General features: G+C 44.3%; 1 protein-coding gene across 1 annotated transcript in view; it reads left to right on the forward strand.

Moving 5' to 3' along the window:
- Positions 1–239: 239 nt before the first annotated feature.
- Positions 240–20,166, forward strand: part of DDX60 (DExD/H-box helicase 60) — an 84,667-nt gene continuing 64,740 nt past the window's right edge. Inside the window, exons 1-8 of the mRNA XM_067745420.1 lie at positions 240–335; positions 5,841–5,943; positions 6,119–6,188; positions 7,861–8,050; positions 9,958–10,299; positions 12,102–12,218; positions 13,122–13,283; positions 14,118–14,276. Coding sequence (XP_067601521.1) covers positions 5,940–5,943; positions 6,119–6,188; positions 7,861–8,050; positions 9,958–10,299; positions 12,102–12,218; positions 13,122–13,283; positions 14,118–14,276 — 1,044 coding nt within the window. The 5' untranslated portion in view covers positions 240–335; positions 5,841–5,939. The remainder of the gene's footprint in view (positions 336–5,840; positions 5,944–6,118; positions 6,189–7,860; positions 8,051–9,957; positions 10,300–12,101; positions 12,219–13,121; positions 13,284–14,117; positions 14,277–20,166) is intronic.

Consider the following 20,166-nt stretch of genomic DNA (forward strand, 5'->3'; position numbering starts at 1 on the left):
ATCTTGTTTAGATAGATGTCCCGGATTTCTCTGCCTCATTTCCCTCTATTTCATGCCCAAATCTCAAAGTCCTCTGCTGCCTCTTGCTGGATGTTGTGACGGAAGGATGCTCAAACCACCTACCAGCTCACACAACTGAAGCGCGGTGAAACGAAACTTGAAACTGAAGTCCTGCAAACGATAAAGGAAACCGAAAGTCTCCCGGACCTCTGGCCTTCCGGGGGCCCCGCCCCGCCCCGCCCCGTCCGACCCCTACACCGGTTCTACGCTCCGCGCCCTCCTGCCTTTCTGCGGTGCGCTCAGCTGCCCTTCAGAGGCTGCGGGTCCGGCTCCAGGTTCGGTCCGGGGTAAAGGGTGTGAGGGCGTCTCGCGGGTCCCGGGGCGCTGCGGTCTCGCAGGGGCTCGAGGTCTTTGACCTGATGGGCGGGGAGGTGCCCGGCGCGGGCGCTGGGCGCAGGGGATGCAGGGCGGGGGCGAGGGATGCGCGATGCTCCGGGGGCCGGCGCGTCGCAGAGCTCCGGAGTTGCAAGGGGGAAGTGCGCGCTGGCGGGGGCGGGCGCGTGGAGCGCTGAGGTCTGAGGAGGGAGACGAGTGCTCAGGCACTAAGGGTCCTCTTCGGAGAAAGGGTGGGCATGGGGCTACTGGGGAGACCAAAGCGCGTCAGAGGCGGACAGGGCCGGTGAGCCCTGGACGGGGCAGCGCCAAGCAGCTTCCTCATCCCTGCGGAGCCTCGGACCCAAACCAAACTTGCAGAATCAGAGTCTGCATTTTCATAAGGTCTCCCAGGTGATTCCTACATTTCAGTGGCTTAGCGCTGTAAGAATTTATTTATTTTTTTAACGAAGTATTCACGGTCACGGGGTACGCATTCGTTTTCTATTGCTGTGCAACAAATGATCACCACTTCAGTGGCTGAAGTCCGTCGAAATTCACCGTGTTAAGAGTTTCAGTGGATGGGAAGTCCAGGCAGGGGGCTGAGCCCCGGACCTGCATCTCCCGGCTGGAATGAAGGCGTCCGCTGGCTGGAAGGATCCAGTTCCTTGCAGCTGTGGGGCTGGAGTTCCCTGTTTCTTGTTGGCCGGAGGCTCCTCCTGGCCTGTAGAGACCCCGCTGAGGGGCTTAGCCTCAGCTTTAGGTCTGCAGAGCCAGCAGGAGAATCTCCTTTCTCCTGTGTATGATAGTCTCGCAGATGTACCCCCATGAGGGGAGACGCTGTCCCACTAAAGTCACAGGTCCTGCCCACGCCCAGGGGACAGGTTATGGGGGGCGGGGCACACCGGGGAGGCTGGGGTCTCAGAGGCCACCCTCAAGTCCTGCCCACTGCGGGTCAGCTCCTCTGCAGGCCTTGTTTCAGGAGCGGTCCCCTTGCGTGCTCCACCATCACCTGGACCGTGTACTCTGGCTCTGGCTGTCTCTCCTTCAACGTGTAGTCCACGATTCCTCTTTTTTTTCCCCTTCTTTCAATTTAAGATTTTAAAATCAGAACCCAAACAAGGTTCTGACACTACTGTGTTTGGAAGTTTGTTACCATCTCTTTCATCCTCTTGCAATTTATTTCTTAATAAGCTGGGGGGTTTTGTTTGAAAGTTTATATTGGTGGTGGTTTTTCTTTTGTTTTTTTTTTAATTAATTAATTTATTTTTGTCTGCGTTGCGTCTTCGTTGCTGCTCAAGGGCATTCTCTAGTTGCTGCGAGCGGGGGCTACTCTTCCTTGCGGTGCACAGGCTTCTCTTTGCAGTGGCTTCTTGTTGCGGAGCACGGGCTCTAGGCAGGTGGGCTTCAGTAGTTGTGGCACGTGGGCTCAGTAGTTGTGGCTCATGGGCTCTAGAGCGCAAGCTCAGTAGTTGTGGTGCACGGGCTTAGTTGCTCCACGGCATGTGGGATACCCCCGGACCAGGGCTCGAACCCGTGTACCCTGCATTGGCAGGCAGATTCTTAACCACTGTGCCACCAGGGAAGCCGGGTTGTTTTTATTTTTATTTATTTTATTTTATTTATTTATTTTTGTGGTACACGGGCCTCTCAGTGTTGTGGCCTCTCCCGTTGCGGAGCACAGACTCCGGACGCGCAGGCTGAGCGGCCATGGCTCACGGGCCCAGCTGCTCCGCGGCATGTGGGATCCTCCCGGACCAGGGCACAAACCCGCGTCCCCTGCATCAGCAGGCAGACTCTCAACCACTGTGCCACCAGGGAAGCCCCGGTTGTTGTTTTTTTAAATCTTGTCTTGTAGTGATTCTCCTAGTCCTCTTGGCATATTTTAACATTTAAGATGTTCTTCTGTTTTCTAAATTTCTAAGTGACAGTTCTTGCTACCAGAGATTTGATCAAATTCAGGTTTAAGATCCCTCCCCGCCCCCCCTCCCCCCCCGCTGGAGTATTTCCACACTGGTGTAGTTCTGTATGGAAACAGCTCTTTGCCTCTATTTTTGTTGTGTCACCACCTAAAAATGCCGAGATCGATTTGTTTACTAGAAGCTGTAAACTGGAACCACCCAGTTCTACATTTTTGTCTCTGTTTGTGAGCTGGGTTACCCCCCGCCTCACAGAAATGAAGCCTCCCCATGTATGAACCTCCCTATTTGGCTCATTGTATGAATTTCATACTATAAATCTTTGTCATAATTTATAGTATTTTATGACTTTAATTCTTGTGATTTGTTTCTATTTTGAATCAAAAATGGAAAAGCAGTTAGCAGCACTTACAAAATTATGATTATGTACAGTAGTAGGAAGTCTTTATCTTTGCCTGGGAAACATAGTTGTATATCACTAAGACTACTGCTTGAAATGGATACTTCTCAAAATTCAAAGTGTCATGCATCCTCTTATTTTTCTTTTTAGCTTCCTTTAATTTTTGTGGACCGTACATAATTTCAATGTTTCTTGATTGTCCTCTTTATCTTTTTTCTTCAATTTTCTGTACTATCTTTTAAAATAAATTTTCATTTAAGATGAGTCGTTGGTGAGGTTTCCGACTGCTTTTTAAATTTTTTTTCATTAATTTTTTTAATTGGCTGCATTGGGTCTTCGTTGCTGCGTGCGGGCTTTCTCTAGTTGCGGTGCGCGTGCTTCTCATTCCGGTGGCTTCTCTTGTTGCGGAGCACGGGCTCTAGGCACGTGGGCTTCAGTAGTTGTGGTGCGCAGGCTCAGTAGTTGTGGCGCACGGGCTTAGCTGCTCCGCGGCATGTGGGATCTTCCCCGACCAGAGCTCGAACCACTGTCCCCGGCATTGGCAGGCGGATTCTTAACCACTGCGCCACCAGGGAAGCCCCTGACTTCTTAAATGTCTAGTAGTACTGTCTTTTCCCTCTCCTGATGAATTGAATGACTGTTTGGATACAGAATTCTTAGTTCAAAACATTTTCCTCTCAGAACTTTGAAAGTATTCTTTTCTTTTATCAAGACATCCAGTAATGCTCTCATTTTGATGTGTTGTATCTGTGTGCCAGGTACTATTTTAATCCATTTGTATGCATCAGCTCATACTTTTAAATGGCTTGCAAACACAGCCAGGGGGAGTAATATGATTGTCCGATGAGTGGATGAGTGAAGTGAGACAGAGAACGTAACTTACCTCAACTGTAGTACGTTCACAACTGGGGTGAGAAGCCCGGCGTCCTGCTGACAGCGCCCGTGTTCCCTCTGCTCACATCTGCCTTACACCTCTTTGTGGTGCTTCCGTCTTTCTCTGTATTCCTGGAGCTCTTCGGTTTTCACAAGCTGTGTGTAAGCATGGTTTTCTCTTTTGCCATTATTTCTGCTCAGTGCTTGGAAAAACTTTTCCATCTAAAAAAGTATATTTTTCTTTAACTCTGGCCTAATATTGTTATGTTATGCTAACTATTATATCTTTGATTACTTTTAATTTATCCCCACCCCACTTTGCAATCGTACTTCTCTGTGACTGGAATTACTGTGACATGGACTTAGAACTTGTTGATCTCTCCTCCATATGTTAGTAATTTTTCTATTTTCCATCTCTTTGATTTTCTCTTCTCTCCTCTAAGAAATTTCCTGGATTTTAACCCCTAGATCCGCTAACTTGAAATTTCAGCATGCCCATTCCATTGTTCTGTGCATAAATTATTTTTCTGAAATTGTATTTAAAATTTTTATGAGCATTTACTTTTTTTGTTTTGCTGTAGCAACCTGTTACTATTTTATTAGTTAATGTCACTGTCATTATTGAGAACTCTAACTGGAGTTTTTTTTTTTTAAGGACTGTTCTGTCCTTGAATCATGTTTGTTCTTCTGGCTTCGTATTTTTTTTTCTTCCCCCTTAAATGTCGAGCGATTCTAATGTTTTATACATATTCACTCGTGGTTATTATGATAGGTAGCTGGTTTTATTTTATTTAGCATGTTTCTCCCTTACATGAGAGAGAACTGAGCGTAATGATTGTGGATTCTGTGTGATGTTTAGGTGAGAACCAGTTTGGGGTAAAGTTTCATATGGAAAGCTTCCTGTGAGGGTTGGGGAACAGGCCGGGAGTCCCTTACCTGTCAGATGAAGGAGGCTTTATTCTGCCAACATAGCTGTGGTTGAAAATCTGCCCAGTGCCCAGGATGCACTCATGTCCCATTAGTCATTGTTACTTAATTTCAAAACCTGTATTATCTGTTTCAGTTTATGTGCATTATATTTTCAAATGAAGGTGTTAGGACTTAATTTGTTTGGAGCTCACTGCTTAATACATGAACTATTAGGTATTCATTTTGTCTTAGGAGTACGATTTAAAAAAAAAAGTCCTGAGATGTTAAGGGCACCCGTGAACCTCTGGGATGCTGTGACTTAACCCATCTCATCTCGTGTATCTGATACTGTCTTTCCTGATGCTGTGTCTCTCTGTCCAAGTGCCTTCATCCACACCGGTGGCCTCACTTAACCATAATACTGAAACCGCTCTCACACTGCGGTCTAGCCCAGACCTCGTGTTTGATCTCTAGACCTGTACATTTAATTACTTACAGGACATATCCCATAGTAAGTCGAACCCAGGCTGACCACAAATGAACTTAGGATCTTTCCCTGACGTTGGCCGCATCCCAAGGTTTCCAGCCCAGGGAGCAGCCTCGCCTTGCATGCGATTGCATCAGGTAGAATCCTAAGGGGCTCCTCTTCTCTATCCGTAGCTGATCCATTACCTCATCATGTCAAACTCACCTTCTGAGTATCTGAGATGAACATGTGCCTCAAACTACTGTCCAGCTGCACTACATGCAGCTGCTACCGTTGCTCTAGAACAGTGGCTTTCTCTCCGCCTCACTAGCGGGGTCTTTGCTTCACCCCATCTATTCTCTGTACTGGAGCCAGTGTAATCTTCCAAGATGCACAGTCAATCACATTACTACCTGCTTAAAATCCATCAGTGGATTTTAGGATGACAAACATGCGATCAGAGGCTCTGCATGACTTTGTGTTTCTGCACTCCAGCGCGGCTGGCTTCTTCTTAGGACCTAGAACCATCCACACACTTTCCTGCCACAAGGCTTTTGCGCCAGGTGTTCTGGGTTCTCTCTGCCTGCAGTGCTACCCACCCCACCCCTTTGTTTAATTATATCTCGTCTTATCCTTCAGAACTCAGCTCAAGCATTGCTTCTTTAGGGAAGTGTCCACTGACCTTTTGACTTTGTCACATTTGCAATGTTCCATTGTTCGTATGATTATCTGATTGATATTTATCTTTCCTGGTAAATTTTAAGTTTCATGGGAACTGACAGCATTTTGACTTTTGTTCATTCTTGTATTCCCAGTGCCTTAAGTTTTGTTTAACACACAATAGTCATTCAGTACCGTTTGTTGATGGAATAATTCATTTCTAATTTTTCTTTCTTTGTAGGTCTGCTGTTTTCATTAGCATCTGCCACTTAGAGGTACCACAGTAAAGGATATTTGCTATATTTAATATTTTCCATCAGGTTGGAGGCACGTGGCAAGAATGGGTAATTTTCAATTTAAAATATTTATAAATTGTAAAATAATGATTCTGCAAGCTACACAGATTTAATAGAATTAACTTTATGACTTTTTTCTTTCTCAAATAATTTGTAGATGATAGCTCTTTTAAAAAGAATTGATTGAAAATAATTCATTCTCTTTCTCTCTCTCTTTTTTTAGATTTAGAAAAGTACCTGAAGTTTTTGGAGAAAATGTCACAGTTGATTTTGGATGAAATGGCAGAAGCTGAGTGAGTGTTGTAGTAATAAATCAAGAGATATAAAGTTCTACATCTTATTCGCTGTGTATCGGATTGGCCTTAAAGCGATTATCTACCTTTCATCTATCTATCATCTACCGTCTGTCTATTATCTATCTATCCATCCATCCTTCCATCTATCCACATATCTAATCTATTTATCATTTATCTTAGTATATGTATTATAGTATTTTATATATATATATATATGAGATTGTTGAACACAGAACTTTTAGAGCTGTTTGATGGTCAGTGGAAACAGTCTTCTCTTGCTTTATTGTCCATGGCTGTCAATGAACCCATCATTTTATGAAAGGATGAGATTTTTTTTTTCCCGTATTTGAGAGCATTTATTCAATCTTCTCGAAATCATGCTTACAATTTCCATGTATTTTTTTTTTAAACATCTTTATCGGAGTATAATTGCTTTACACTGGTGTGTTAATTTCTGCTTTATAACAAAGTGAATCAGCTACACATACACATATGTTCGCATGCCTCCTCCCTCTACAGTAATTCTCTTTTTTTTTTTTAACATCTTTATTGGAGTATAATTGCTTTACAGTGGTGTGTTAGTTTCTGCTTTATAACAAAGTGAATCAGTTATACATTTATACATGTTCCCATGTCCTCCTCCCTCTACAGTAATCTCTTTTTTTTTTAACATCTTTATTGGCATATAATTGCTTTACACTGGTGTTAGTTTCTGCTTTATAACAAAGTGAATCAGCTATACATATGTTCCCATGTCTCCTCCCTCTACAGTAATTCTCTTTTTTTTTTTTAACATCTTTATTGGAGTATAATTGCTTTACAGTGGTGTGTTAGTTTTTGCTTTATAACAAAGTGAATCAGGTATACATATACATATGTTCCCATATCTCTTCCCTCTTGCATCTCCCTCCCTCCCACCCTCCCTATCCCACCCCTCTAGGTGGTCACTAAGCACCGAGCTGATCTCTCTGTGCTATGCAGCTGCTTCCCACTAGCTCTCTGTTTTACGTTTGGTAGTGTATATATGTCCATGCCACTCTCTCACTTTGTCCCAGCTTACCCTTCCCCCTCCCCATATCCTCAAGTCCATTCTCTAGTAGGTCTGTGTCTTTATTCTTTATTCCGTCTTGTCCCTAGGTTCTTCATGCCTTTTTTTTTTTTAATTTTAGATTCCATATATATGTGTTAGCATACGGTATTTGTTTTCCTCTGACTTACTTCACTCTGTATGACAGTCTCTAGGTCCATCCACCTCACTACAAATAACTCAATTTCGTTTCTTTTTATGGCTGCGTAATATTCCATTGTATGTATGTGCCACATCTTCTTTAGAAAGGATGAGATTGATGAAGCAGGAAGGTCTATATTCAGATATAGGTGTTGAGTCCCTGAGTCCGGCCCACATTTTGGCCTTAGATAACGTGCTCTGTTTTTGAGCCTCAGTTTCCTTCCCTGTTGAGCGGAGGTGATGCTGATTCCTCCTGTGAAGAACACTCATGCGTGCGGGTGTCTTTGGCAAGTCAGTGTAGAGACCAACGTGAAAGAATTACTCAGTAAATCAAGCTATTGATGATAATGATGATGAAGATAATAATGATAATAAAGCTGCTGCCTTTGGGGCCTGATTTCATCTTTGTGTAATTTTTCATTTTCACTGTTTGTATTTTAGTTATGACAGTCTGTTGAATGATTTTGTTGAGTCTGAGTTTTTTCTGATTGATGGAGACTCACTGCTGATGACATACATCTGTGAGAAATCCTTGCGGCCTGAACAGGGCCTGCACTTCTTTTACCTGGTGGAATGCTACCTTGTGGATCTAATTAATAAAGGAGGACAGTTTGCCGTCGTCTTCTTCAAGGTAACGTGACAGTTGGGTTCTTTTCTATGATTTGAGAACTGAGACTACAATGACATTGTTTTATAAGTAGGTTTTTCTTCTTATTTCAAAGTGAAGTAGATCTATAAAAATTCAGCAAATTTAAAGGGAAGAACAGAAAAAAAAAGTGACCCAGGATCCCAGTATTCAGAAATTACTACATTGAGGATTATTATTATTATTTTTATTGGGGTATAGTTGTTTTACAATGTTGTGTTAGTTTCTGCTGTGCAGCAAAGTGAAGTAGAGTTCTCTCTGCTATATAGTACGTTCTCATTAGTTAACTATTTTATACATACTGGTGTATATATATCAATCCCAATTACCCAGTTCTTCCCACTCCCCCCTTTCCCCCCTTGGTGTCCATACGTTTGTTTCTATTTCTTTGTCTCTATTTCTGCCCTGCAAACCGGTTCATCTGTACCATTTTTCTAGGTTCCACATATATGCGTTAATATACGATATTTGTTTTTCTCTTTCTGACTTACTTCACTCTGTGTGACAGTCTCTAGGTCCATCCACGTCTCTGCAGATGACCCAGTTCAAAAAGAAACATGCACCCCAGTGTTCATTGCAGCACTATTTACAATAGCCAGGTCAACGTAAATGTCCATCACAGACGAATGGAGAAAGAAGATGTGGTACATACACACAATGGAATATTACTCAGCCATAAAAAGGAATGAAATTGGGTCATTTGTAGAGGATTATTTTTTATTTGCCCTCATGGAGCTTTCCTGTGAGGACACACAGGACCCTGGAGGAGGGGGAGGGGTGTCCTCGGAAGCAACTGAGCTGATCTCCGGGTTCTAATCTCCCAACTCCAAGTAGGTCCACCTCTGTCTTCAAAACTCAACAGTTTGTGGGGGCTTCGCTGGTGGCGCAGTGGTTGAGAGTCTGCCTGCTAATGCGGGGGACGTGGGTTCGAGCCCTGGTCTGGGAGGATCCCACATGCCGCGGAGCAACTAGGCCTGTGAGCCACAGCTACTGAGCCTGCGTGTCTGGAGCCTGTGCTCCGCAACGGGAGAGGCCGCGATAGTGAGAGGCCCCCGCGCCGCGATAGTGAGAGGCCCCTGCTTGCCACAACTAGAGAAAGCCCTCGCACAGAAACGAAGACCCCACACAGCAAAAATAAATTAATAAACTCCTACTCCAGCAACTAAAAAAAACAAAAAAACCAAAAAAAACCAGTTTGTTTGAGCCCAGAGGTGGATCAAACTCACCAATGTTGCTTCGTTCTTATTTGCTCTGAAGTAAATACATCCAAGGGAAGATACCTGGTCTTCCTTGATTTGAATGTGCATATAACTAATGAAATTTTAACAGTTTCAAATACATGTATGTATCATACCACCACCACCTCCTCATTCTACCCCTAAAGGTAACCAGTGTGTTATTCTTGGAGGTTTTAGTGCATGTCTGTTCAGTTCTTTTGTGATCCATATTATTGTTAGATATTTGAGCCTTGCTGACTGCCTGCGAGCAATGCATGAATTGTGGGCTTTTGATAAAAACCGGTGCTACTTCCGGGTGACCTGGGACTGTCCCTGCAGCGCGATCCACCCCAGCTTTCCCTGTGGACGCTTTATAGCTACCATTTGCTTTTACATATTTTTCTTTCCTTTTTCTTTTTGAAGTGAGATTGGAGAGGAGAAGAATTAGAATGGGAAGGGAAAGTGTGAGTTAAAGGGGGAACATGTATTTAAACCCAAATTGTGATTTGTGGCATATATCTGCAAAATGACAGTCAAGGATCGAGGATCTATGTTCTGACTATAAAACAGAATACGACTGTTGGAACCTATTCCTTTAATGAGTTTCATGGTATGTGTTAACCAGCAAAACTAGTAGACGGCTAAATGATGATTTCAAAATTGTCTACCCCACAGGATGCTGAACATGCATACAACAGCATCCCTGAATTGCTTCCTCTGAGAATGGCGTTAATTCTCCACCTTCAGCATAATACCAACATTGATGTCCGAACAGACTTTTCTGGGTGCTTCTCACAAGAGTGGAAAAGTTTCTTGGAAGACAGTTACCCATATTTTCTGATCGTTGCCGATGAAAGCCTGAGCCATCTACAAGTACACCTTTTCAACTTTTTAATCATGCAGTCCTGGGCGATGAATGTCAATGCCGTGCTCTTCTCGGGCCAAGCATCCGATGTCCTTCGACTTTACGCGTACTTTATGCCGAGCAAGTACAAACACCAGTTGATTTTCCAGAAGGTAGTTTGCACCTAAAAGACAAACTTTTAGAATTTCACGAAATTTCTGCATTACTTGACTCAGTTTTATTTCTCCCTCTTTTATGGAAATTATCATAGGTTTAACAGAGAGGTGTAGAAAAATAGAAATGATAATAATAAAACAAAAATGCAGTCATTATTGGGCAGTTGTTGTCATAACAGTAGTGCTTGGTGCTTCCCATGAGTCATTTTATTTAACCTTCACAGTGACCCTGTGAGGGAGGTGTTAGTGTTGTCTGTGTTTTGCAGATGATGAAATAGATACTTGAACAAATAATCTGCCCATTGTCAATTCCAAATCCAGTAATACAGCCTGGATTTTAAAAGAGGCAGCCTGACCCCAGCACTTCGGTGCTTAAGCGTGGCATGCGCTTCCATCTCCACTTAGGAAGGCCAGACATGCGTCCACATACTAGTGAAATGATGGTGAATATGGTAGCTTTTCATGAGAAAACAATGGTGAAAGTTGATGAAATACAATTTAAAAAAAAATTAAAAAAATATTTTGGCCGTACTGCATGGCACATAGGATCTTGGTTCCCCGACCAGGGATCCAGCCTGTGCCCCCTGCATCGGAAGCATGGAGTCTTAATCACTGGACCGCCAGGGAGGTCCCTGAAATAAAATTATTTCTTAACATTAAATCATTAATAGAATTTTCAAAGTATTTAGAATTTTAATCCTGTGATCTTATTATTTTGCTGTATTGGTATAATTGGTAATGACTGTATTGAACATTTGGGAATTCAAAAATGCTCACCAATTTTAGAAATAAATTTGGTTTCTGTGTAATTTTCACTACTTATAGGGAATTTAGAATGTGAAGACAATTCTATATATCATCAAAATGATTTTTGTGTCAGTTAACATTTTCACTTTTTTGAGTTGAGGGTCACACCCCTCGTGGCACTGGCCACATCTGGATGGCTATCACAAAATCCAATAAGATAGTTTACTTTGCTTTCGTTAGAACTTCAGTCATTAAACTATTTCCAACTCTGGTTGCCTGCTGTGAGTAGGAACTGCCTTGTGTGTGTATTTTTTTTTAATTAAAAAATTATTTTTTGTAGTGACAGGAGGTCCTGTAATCTGTTCATTTTTTATTCTGTTAGAGCAATTTCTGATTCTGTGTTTGAAGAGTCCCTACAAACTTCCTTGCTAGTCTTTTCTCAAGAAAGACATTTTTTAATGGAGGATTTTATTTCTGGTAAAATAATTTATTTCCTAGTTTATTGAACACTCACCTTAAAGAGGTGATTTCATTGATCAATTTGAGGACTGTGTGAAATGTGTATAAAAATGCCATGCATGTTGATAATGGCTGTTGCTGGATGTTCATTACCTGGGGAAGGCGATTATGGTATTCTCTCTGTGTCTCTTTGAATTTTTTTTCTAATAAAATCTAGTGCATTAAATGGGTAAATTGTTTCTTTTTGAGATATTGAAAATGTTCTAAAATTAGATTATGGCGATGGTTGCGCAACTCTGTAAATTTACCCAAAGCCATTGAATTGTACCCTTAAAGTGAGGGGATTTTGTGTCATGTTAATTATACCTTGATGAAGTTGTTAAAAAATAAAATGGACCTCGACAAAAATTAATTTGGGGAAGACAGGCAGGCTTTAAAAGCATTGTTGATGATCTGTAATTACATTAGTGTATTTTTTTTTAACTTAGAAATATATTGTAACAATATTATCTTCAATATATGATTTTCTTTAGTTGGAAAGTAATGTGATATATTATTTATGACAATTTATGTGACTTGCCTTCCTTTTGCAGCATGAAAAGCACTTTGAGAATGCTTATAAAACCCTGATTAAGCAATTGAAGGAATGTAGAGTTTTAGCATTAGGACGTCTTTTTGGAAATTTAAAATGGAAAGATATGATGGAAGAGGTACTGAAACTTTTAAAAATCTTTTGATTTGAATGAATTGTTTAATTACTAAAAAAATGCAAACATAGTTCAGAGTTCTCATATACCTCTCACCCAGCTTCCGCCCCCAGTGTTAAGATCTGATGTAACCAAGGTACGTTTGTCAAACCAGGAAATTAATATCACTATAATAATATTAACAGACAAACATATTAATAACAGACTTTAATACACCACTTTTTCCGATTATCAGAAAAATTATTCACAAATTTTATTTTTACTGGATGCCTAATATTTCTCTAATGCTGAACATTTAAATTGTTTGAAAATTGGCTTTAACAGATAACTTTGTGATGAACATCTTGGAGCATAAATCTTGGTACACATTTTGTATAACTTACCTAACCTACATACCTAGAACTTGCATAGTCAATCAGAAAGTATCAACATACATAATGATAATCATATGTATTGCCAAATAGCTTTGCAGTAACTCTGTGCCTATGTATACTCTGATTTGCAAATATAAGAGAAATGACACGTCACGTGATTTCCAGTGCTATTATCCTTAAAATATACTTTGCTAATTTGAAAGTAAAAATATGCTAATTGTCCTTTTTGTTACTAAAATGGTTGAACACTTTTATTAATATTTGTATTTTGTGAATTATCTACTCATCTCTTATTAAAGGCTTAGATGTTTTATTGATTTATAGGAGCTCTTTACATATTTAAACTTGTAATAATTTCATTGAAATACTTATTATGTTCCCATTTTGAATTTTGTTTCTTGCTTTAAACAGAAATGTTTTTGTGTAGTCATATCTATTTTTCTCTTCGGTATGAGTTCTTCTAGTAAGATCATTTATGATTGAAAACATTTTTCTAAATACCACGACATTTTACAATTTCCTTCTGTGACAGGCATGTGAAACTATTTCTCTGCTTAAGCAACTGTGGCCAGAAGGATCTGACATTCGGCAAGTTCTTTGTGTTACTTCGTGCTCCTTGTCTTTGAGTTTATACCATCACTTTTTAGAAAACAGATCGAAGACCACTGATGCTCAGAAAGCTAACATCCAACAGGTATGATAAGTTTACCGTGAAACACCAGTGAAATTTTATCTATTTGATTTTACTGAAACATCTGTTGTGCTGTTAGATGGGTTGGTGTTCTACTCACAGATGTTTCCCTTAGTACGTTTTTAGTCAAATGTGTCCAGCCCTCCAGCGGAAGATAAGAAAGTGGCCCTTGGTGAGAGTTTACCCCCTTATGATGTTCTGGGCTCTTACATGCCTTGTGCCATTAAGTCTTCACGACAGCAGTTTAAGGGAGGTGCTGTGATTCTTACTGAGGTTCAGAGAGTCCAGGGAACATTCGTCAAACCCAAGGATGAAATACAGTGTGGATTGAAACCAGGTCTGTGTGTCTTATCCAAGCTCCACTCTGTCCACTGCCTTGTGCAAGGAGCTTCCTGCTGTCCTGGCTGGACAGATGCTAAAGCCACAGCTTCTGTAGGGCTGACAGAGGCCATTGAGACTCTGTAGACTGGTGTGGGTTTGTTCGCCAACCAACTAGCCATCCCTGTGTGTCTGCACATGTGCACGCATGCCCCGCCGTGCAGAATCCTGTGAGCTCCTGACGTCATGCGCTGCTGGGTCAGCTCATGTGAAGTTGGGCTCAACTAAGAACACAGGAAGTTGCTTCATGTAAACTGCTACTAAGCTGGCGGTTCCCTGTCTCTCTTACCCAACGTGTGTGTTATGTGAAGAAAAGAACTTTTGCAAAAATGCAGAGTGAACAGCGTAAGAGCGTGTGGTTCCTGCCCACGTGGTGCAGCTGCACCTTCTCTGAGGTGCCCAGGCATCAGGTGGTGTCCTGGCCACGGTCTTCTGACCCACCTTCTTTATTTGATGCAGGTGGAGACGAACTGCCCCACCCTGGAGGGGGTGACAGATTGGTGTAGACTGCACTGTCTCAGCGTGGCATTTCTCCTCCACTTACCTCTTTCCCAAAGAGCATGTACCAGATTCATCACTTCCCGCTGGATTAAGGACATTCAGACTTTCTTAACAATGGTAAGTATACTCTTGATTAGTTTATTTTTATTTTTTTTTTATTATTATTTTTTTGCGGTACGCGGGCCTCTCACTGTTGTGGCCTCTCCCGTTGCGGAGCACAGGCTCCGGACGCGCAGGCCCAGCAGCCATGGCTCACGGGCCCAGCCGCTCTGCGGCATGTGGCATCTTCCCAGACCGGGGCACGAACCCGTCCCCCCCACATCAGCAGTTGGACTCTCAACCACTGCGCCACCAGGGAAGCCCTAGTGGATCAATTTGAATGGACATTTTTTAAGGATCTTGATACTTATAGTCAGAATGTCCAAGGAAAGTGTTTTAGAACCAATCAGTTAGGAAGCCGGTCCACAAATATTTATTTAATGCACGTGCATCGTGTGGATCACAGGAAAAGAAGGTGTTCACCCACCCTGCCCAGCACTTCCACAGAGCTACATTTTGCAGGGAGAGACAGATAAGGAATTTTTAAAACTACTCCTGCAGGATAGAAACTGCAGGACGCTTTAGAATCTGATACTAAAAAGACTGAACTCAGTCTGAAAAGGATGACTTCTCTTCAGAAATGAAGAGAAGTTAAGTAACCCAAGTCTGTGTGTAGGAGTTAGCAGGTTGGAGGGAGGCTGCACACCAGGTTCTAGGAGGTAAAGCAGCCTGTGTGATCGTGCCGAGGATGGCGTGACCGAGTGTCCCTGGACTAGAAAGAACACAGGAAAGGGACAAAGTGGAAGGGACGGGTCGGAGGCAGACCCTGTGGCCCCTTCAGGTGCTGTTAGGAGGGTGGAGACGTAACCTGATGCCAAGCACAGCGAGAGGCAGCTGGATGGTCTCTAGGTCAGTGGCGCTTTCATTTCAAAACAGGTGTCTCAGGTGCAGCGCAGAGGGTGCATTAGAGAGGTGACACGTGGACTCGGGAAGCCAGTTAGGTGACTGTCACCTCCGTGCCTGTAAGTGGTGCTGATGTTGGGGACAAGGGCATGGGCAGAGGGCTGGACAGCAGTGGGCAGTCGATCATGATTTGAGGTGTGGAGTTGACAGGTTTAGTGAGTGAGCGGCGGGGGCAGGGAAGAGTCGGGGGGACAGTCTCCTCTTGAGCCTCCAGGGGGAGGGGAGGGTGCCATGGTCCACGGGACGCTGGTGGAGGCCGCCGTGTGTTCAGTTTTGGAAAGAGTGCGTTTGAGGGTCCAAGGACATACCCAGATGGAGGTACCAGGTGAGCTGTGTTAATACTGGTTTGGAGCTCCGCAGAGTGGGATGCGTTGGACGTAAAGATTGGGAGTCATCAGCCCACGGATGTTCATGTAGTGGACGAAATTATGTTGGGAGAGAGATGATAAGAGGGCCCGGGGCAGAGACCCGAGAAAGTCCATCGTGCAGTGGTCCCACATAGGCTGAGGTGCTGGGAAGGAACTGCTGAAATGGACGGAGAGGAGAGAGGGGAACGGATGGCTCTGAGAGACGGGAACCGTGTCTCCAAATGTGGGCGTGGCTAATAGGATCAGGTGTGTCGAGAGCTGTAGGGGGTTAAGGACTGAGCACAGTCCTCTGGGTTTGAGGGCACAGGGCTCACTGCTGCTGGGAATCAAGAGGCAGGTGAGCAGAGTGGTGGGGAGGAAAGTCAGTGTCAGTGATTCAGAGGTGAGTGGGAGGGAAAACAACGGTGGAGAGAACTTTCTGTGTAAGAGGCTGAGAATAAGGGAACGGCAAAGGGCAGAGCTGGCACCTGAGTCAATGGAGAGTGCTCTGCAGCACTATTCACAACAGCCAAGACACAGAATCAACGTAAATATCCATCAACAGAGGAATGGATAAAGAAGATGTGGCACATATGTACAATGGAATATTACTCGGCCCTAAAAATGAACGAAATAATGTTATTTGCAGCAACGTGGATGGACCTAGAGATTGTCATACTGAGTGAAGTAAGTCAGACAGAGAGAGACAAATACCTTACGATATCACTTATATGTGGAATCTAAAAAGATGATACAAATGAACTTATTTAGAAAACAGAAACAGACTCACAGACATAGAATACAATCCTATGGTTACCAGGGTGTGTAAGGGGGGAGGGGTAAATTGGGAGATTGGGATTGACATATACACACTACTCTATATAAAATAGATAACTAATAAGGACCTCTGTGTAGCACAGAGAACTCTACCTGATATTCTGTAATGATGTATACAGGGAAAGAATCTAAAAAAGAGTGGCTACTCTTTTATATGTATACACTTATATGTATAAGTGAATCACTTTGCTGTACACCTGAAACTAACACAACAAAGTAAATCAACTGTACTCCAATATAAAATAAAAAAATAAAAAAAGAGTGCTTTTAAAATGACAGATGGAGCATGTCTAAATGCTGATCATGGAAACTAAGAGAGGATAGGATGAAAATACAGGGAGAGTCAGGTGAGGGGGGGGGCATGCGGAGGATGCCCTTTTATGGAGGGAGGGGTATGGCCGTTCTTACAGGAGAGAGTGAAGAAAGAATGGTACAGATTGGCCGTGACGGAGGTTGTGGGGTCTGTTTACAGTTCCTGCTTGCTGGTGTGAATTTCCTGCTTGCTGGTGTGAATTTCCTCTGTGAAGTAGAGACAAAGTCATGTGCTCAAAGTCATGGCGAGGAAGCAGGCCCGGAAGTTTAAGAACAGTGAAATATGTGGGAGATATTTACTGGAGGCGGGGAAGAGTAAGCGCTACTGAGAGGGACATACCACCCTGTCCTGCCTGGTACTTTGGAGGCTTCCCTTGACATATTTGACAGAAGAATTATAGTGGCACCCGTATGTGTTATCATATACTTTTCCGTGTCCGATGGGTCCTAACCACATGGCCGCAGGCACAAGGAAGCCAGCTGATGGCATGATATGTACAGAAAGGAACAAGAGAGTTTAGGCGGGGCGGACGCCCTTGGTGGATTTGTACCATTTTATGGAAAAGAAGACAGGAAAGAGGTTTCCGTATCTTTGCAAGGGGGTGGTGCAAATGCTGGGCTAGGAAACAAAGCACCAGAGACAAGCTACAAGGACCCTATCGTGCAGGGGGAGAGCAGAGGGGCTGCTGACCTGGGGGACCTGGTGTGATCAGTGAAGGAGTGTGATGGCCATTACACAGGGCTGGAAGGATGGGCCGGCGGTGGGCGTGAGGAGCCCCTCTTCGGGGCTTGGCAGGCAGACAGTCATTCCCTGGCCCGTCTCTCCCTCTCCCTTACTTCCCATCTTACTGTAAATGCCTGCCATTCTCTGCCTGAAGGTTTGATCTTCTGGGTCTGAAATGCTGGGGTGTAATGCCCCACCGACGGCAGGTGAGGGCTGGGTGCAGGAGACCCCAGCTTCCTTACACGTCGGGGCAGGTAACCCTGAAACGTGCTCTACGCTCTCAGAATTCCCCAGTGGAATTAAGCTCTGGTTGTCCACAGGGGTCGTGGGTTGGAAAACATGGTCCTTCCTGGTTTTCTTTTCTTTTCCCGTCTCACTTCTGCATCCCCTCACGGGCGCCTCTTGAGAGCAGTCACAAATTAGTGCTTTTCCATAAAGTTGAGGCTCGGGGTCTGCTTCATGGGGGAGCCCAAAGCAAGGCAAGGACGGAGAGCAGGTCCTGGTGATGGCAGGCATGGGTATGTTGGGGAGAATGTGACCTGGGTCAGAGGGGTGAGGGGGATCGCTGGATACAAGACATTCGAGAAGTGTCGATGGTATCGTCTTCTTGGAGGCTGAAGTTATCTGTGGTGCTGGTGAAGCTGCGCCAGGCAGGAAAGTCATCGCTATTTGGGTACGTGGGGGACCTAGGAGCACGGTCAGGAGGGGCTTCCAGACGGAGCAGACGGATGGCGGCAGGCTTTTGGGCCGGGGTAGGAGGATAGATCGGAAGTGACGAGGACACCCCCTCTTCTCCATCCTGTGCTCAAGCCATGCATGGAGCCAGGTGGCAGGGGAGGTGCTTGTTCATCGGGAAAGGCCATGATCTGCACTGTGGTCCCCTCTTCCTCACTTTTCCGTCCTCTGACACAGACAGGTGTGTCAGAACCACACAAGAAGGAATTCTTCAGGGCTTCTTAGCCTTTTTGTTCTGGGGCCCCTATGGCTATCTGATAAATGCTGTGGCCCAGAATAATATAAATGCCTCAAATAAGGTTCTGAGGGAAATCAGTTATGGTGAAATACTGTTATCAAAATATTATAACCGTATCGTTTGTGATATAGTAACACATGTGCTTCTTTGTTACTACATTAGATAATCAGATAAATACCGTACTTTCAATGGATGGTGAGTGTCAACAATATCTCGATATGTTTGCAGTGCTTATAATGAAAACATCTGTGATGCCTACTGGTGCCCGATCCCAGCTACTGCCTGGGAGGGACGGTATTTTGTCTGGGTTTGCAATGGAAGAAAATACGAAGTTTGCCACAGGTTAGCAAAAATAAAAATGTAATTTTCTGACCCAAGTTCATGGACTCCCCGAATTCTATCAGGTGAAGAACGTCTGTGAAAACCGCTTTTCTGCACTACCTCTCCCTCATAAGCCTGGCCTCCGGCTAGACTGGCAGGTGCCCTTACTTTGGGGATTGGAAAAACAAAAGCCAAATTCCTGGCTTTTAAAATAATAATACAGTAAGTTCCCTTCACGTTTCGAACTTTCAAAGATGTGAACGTGTGTTTGCACGTCCAGTCACGTAAGTTAGTTCATGTGTCTGGCATGCATTGTCCTGTGCATGGTTCCTCTACAAGTGGTTGTGCTTTTGTGCACTTTACTATCCTGTGTTGGTTTTTTATGTATTCTTTGTGTGAAAAGTATTATAAATCTATGACAGTACATACTATATAGCCGACTGTGTTAGTTGGGTACCTAGGCTAACTTTGTTGGACTTACGAACAAATTGGACTGACGAACAAGCTCTTGGAATAGAACTCGTTCGTATGTAGGGGACTTGCTGTACATTGATCCATGTATAACAAATATTATTGAAAAGACAACTGTCTTCTTCTGCCCCCACTGCGCCTCCCTCCCCCTTCCCATAGAGTGTCCATGAGTGAGGAGGGGACCCCGTTGGAGAATAAGTGAAGGGTCCCCTGCGTGGGGTGGGCAGCGTGATGGAGTCCGCCCTGAGGTTTCGGGCTCTGTGACAGAGAGGACGTGTCGGCAGCATGGAGACTGGGAGACGGCCTCACCGAGAGACCTGGGGCCGCGTGTGCCAGAGGACTGGTCTAGAAAATGCAGTTGGGGTCCGGGCACGAAGGATGGAGATGTGGCCCCTGTGCTGCCAGGGGTGGGAGGGCATCTGAGGTCCTCAGGCCCCAGGTGAGTCCCGCTGGCTGATGAGGGTGCGGAGGTGGGCCTCTGGGCTTGAGGGTCCTCAGAAGGCAGGCGAGATGAGTGGGAAATGTCGTGGCAAGTCCCTCAGCGTCTCAGGGCTGTCTTTGGTAGACATGAGCTCCAGGGGACCCAGTGGAAGCCAGCGAGCAGCCAGTCTCTGTCCAAGGGGCTGGGTCTGTGGCCTGAGCAGAACACAGGAGAGCCCTGTCCATCTGGGGCCGCATCTTGAGCGGAGGGCACCCTCTTCCAACTGAGACGAGGCGACCCCTGTGTAAACGCCCCGGTTGGGGTCTGGCTGGGGGGATGCAGTGCAGACCCTGGAGGGGATTGACCTGAGGGTGACTGAGAAGTGGTTGGACTAGTTCTGCTGGTGGTGCATAGACTGTGTTTACTGTAACAGCTGACAGAGGTGTCGGGTCAGCAGCTGCAGCTCAGGTGCAGACAAGTCCGTCGATGCGTACCTGGGTCATACTTGTGAACATTCACAACTGCTCTGACAGAAGTTTTCAACGGTTTTGTGAGGTGGTGGACACAGTATCATGGGGGTTGCTGACGCTCGAGTGAAA

The sequence above is a fragment of the Pseudorca crassidens genome, chromosome 7 (assembly GCF_039906515.1).
Source record: "Pseudorca crassidens isolate mPseCra1 chromosome 7, mPseCra1.hap1, whole genome shotgun sequence".
In the NCBI taxonomy this organism is placed as follows: Eukaryota; Metazoa; Chordata; class Mammalia; order Artiodactyla; family Delphinidae; genus Pseudorca; species Pseudorca crassidens.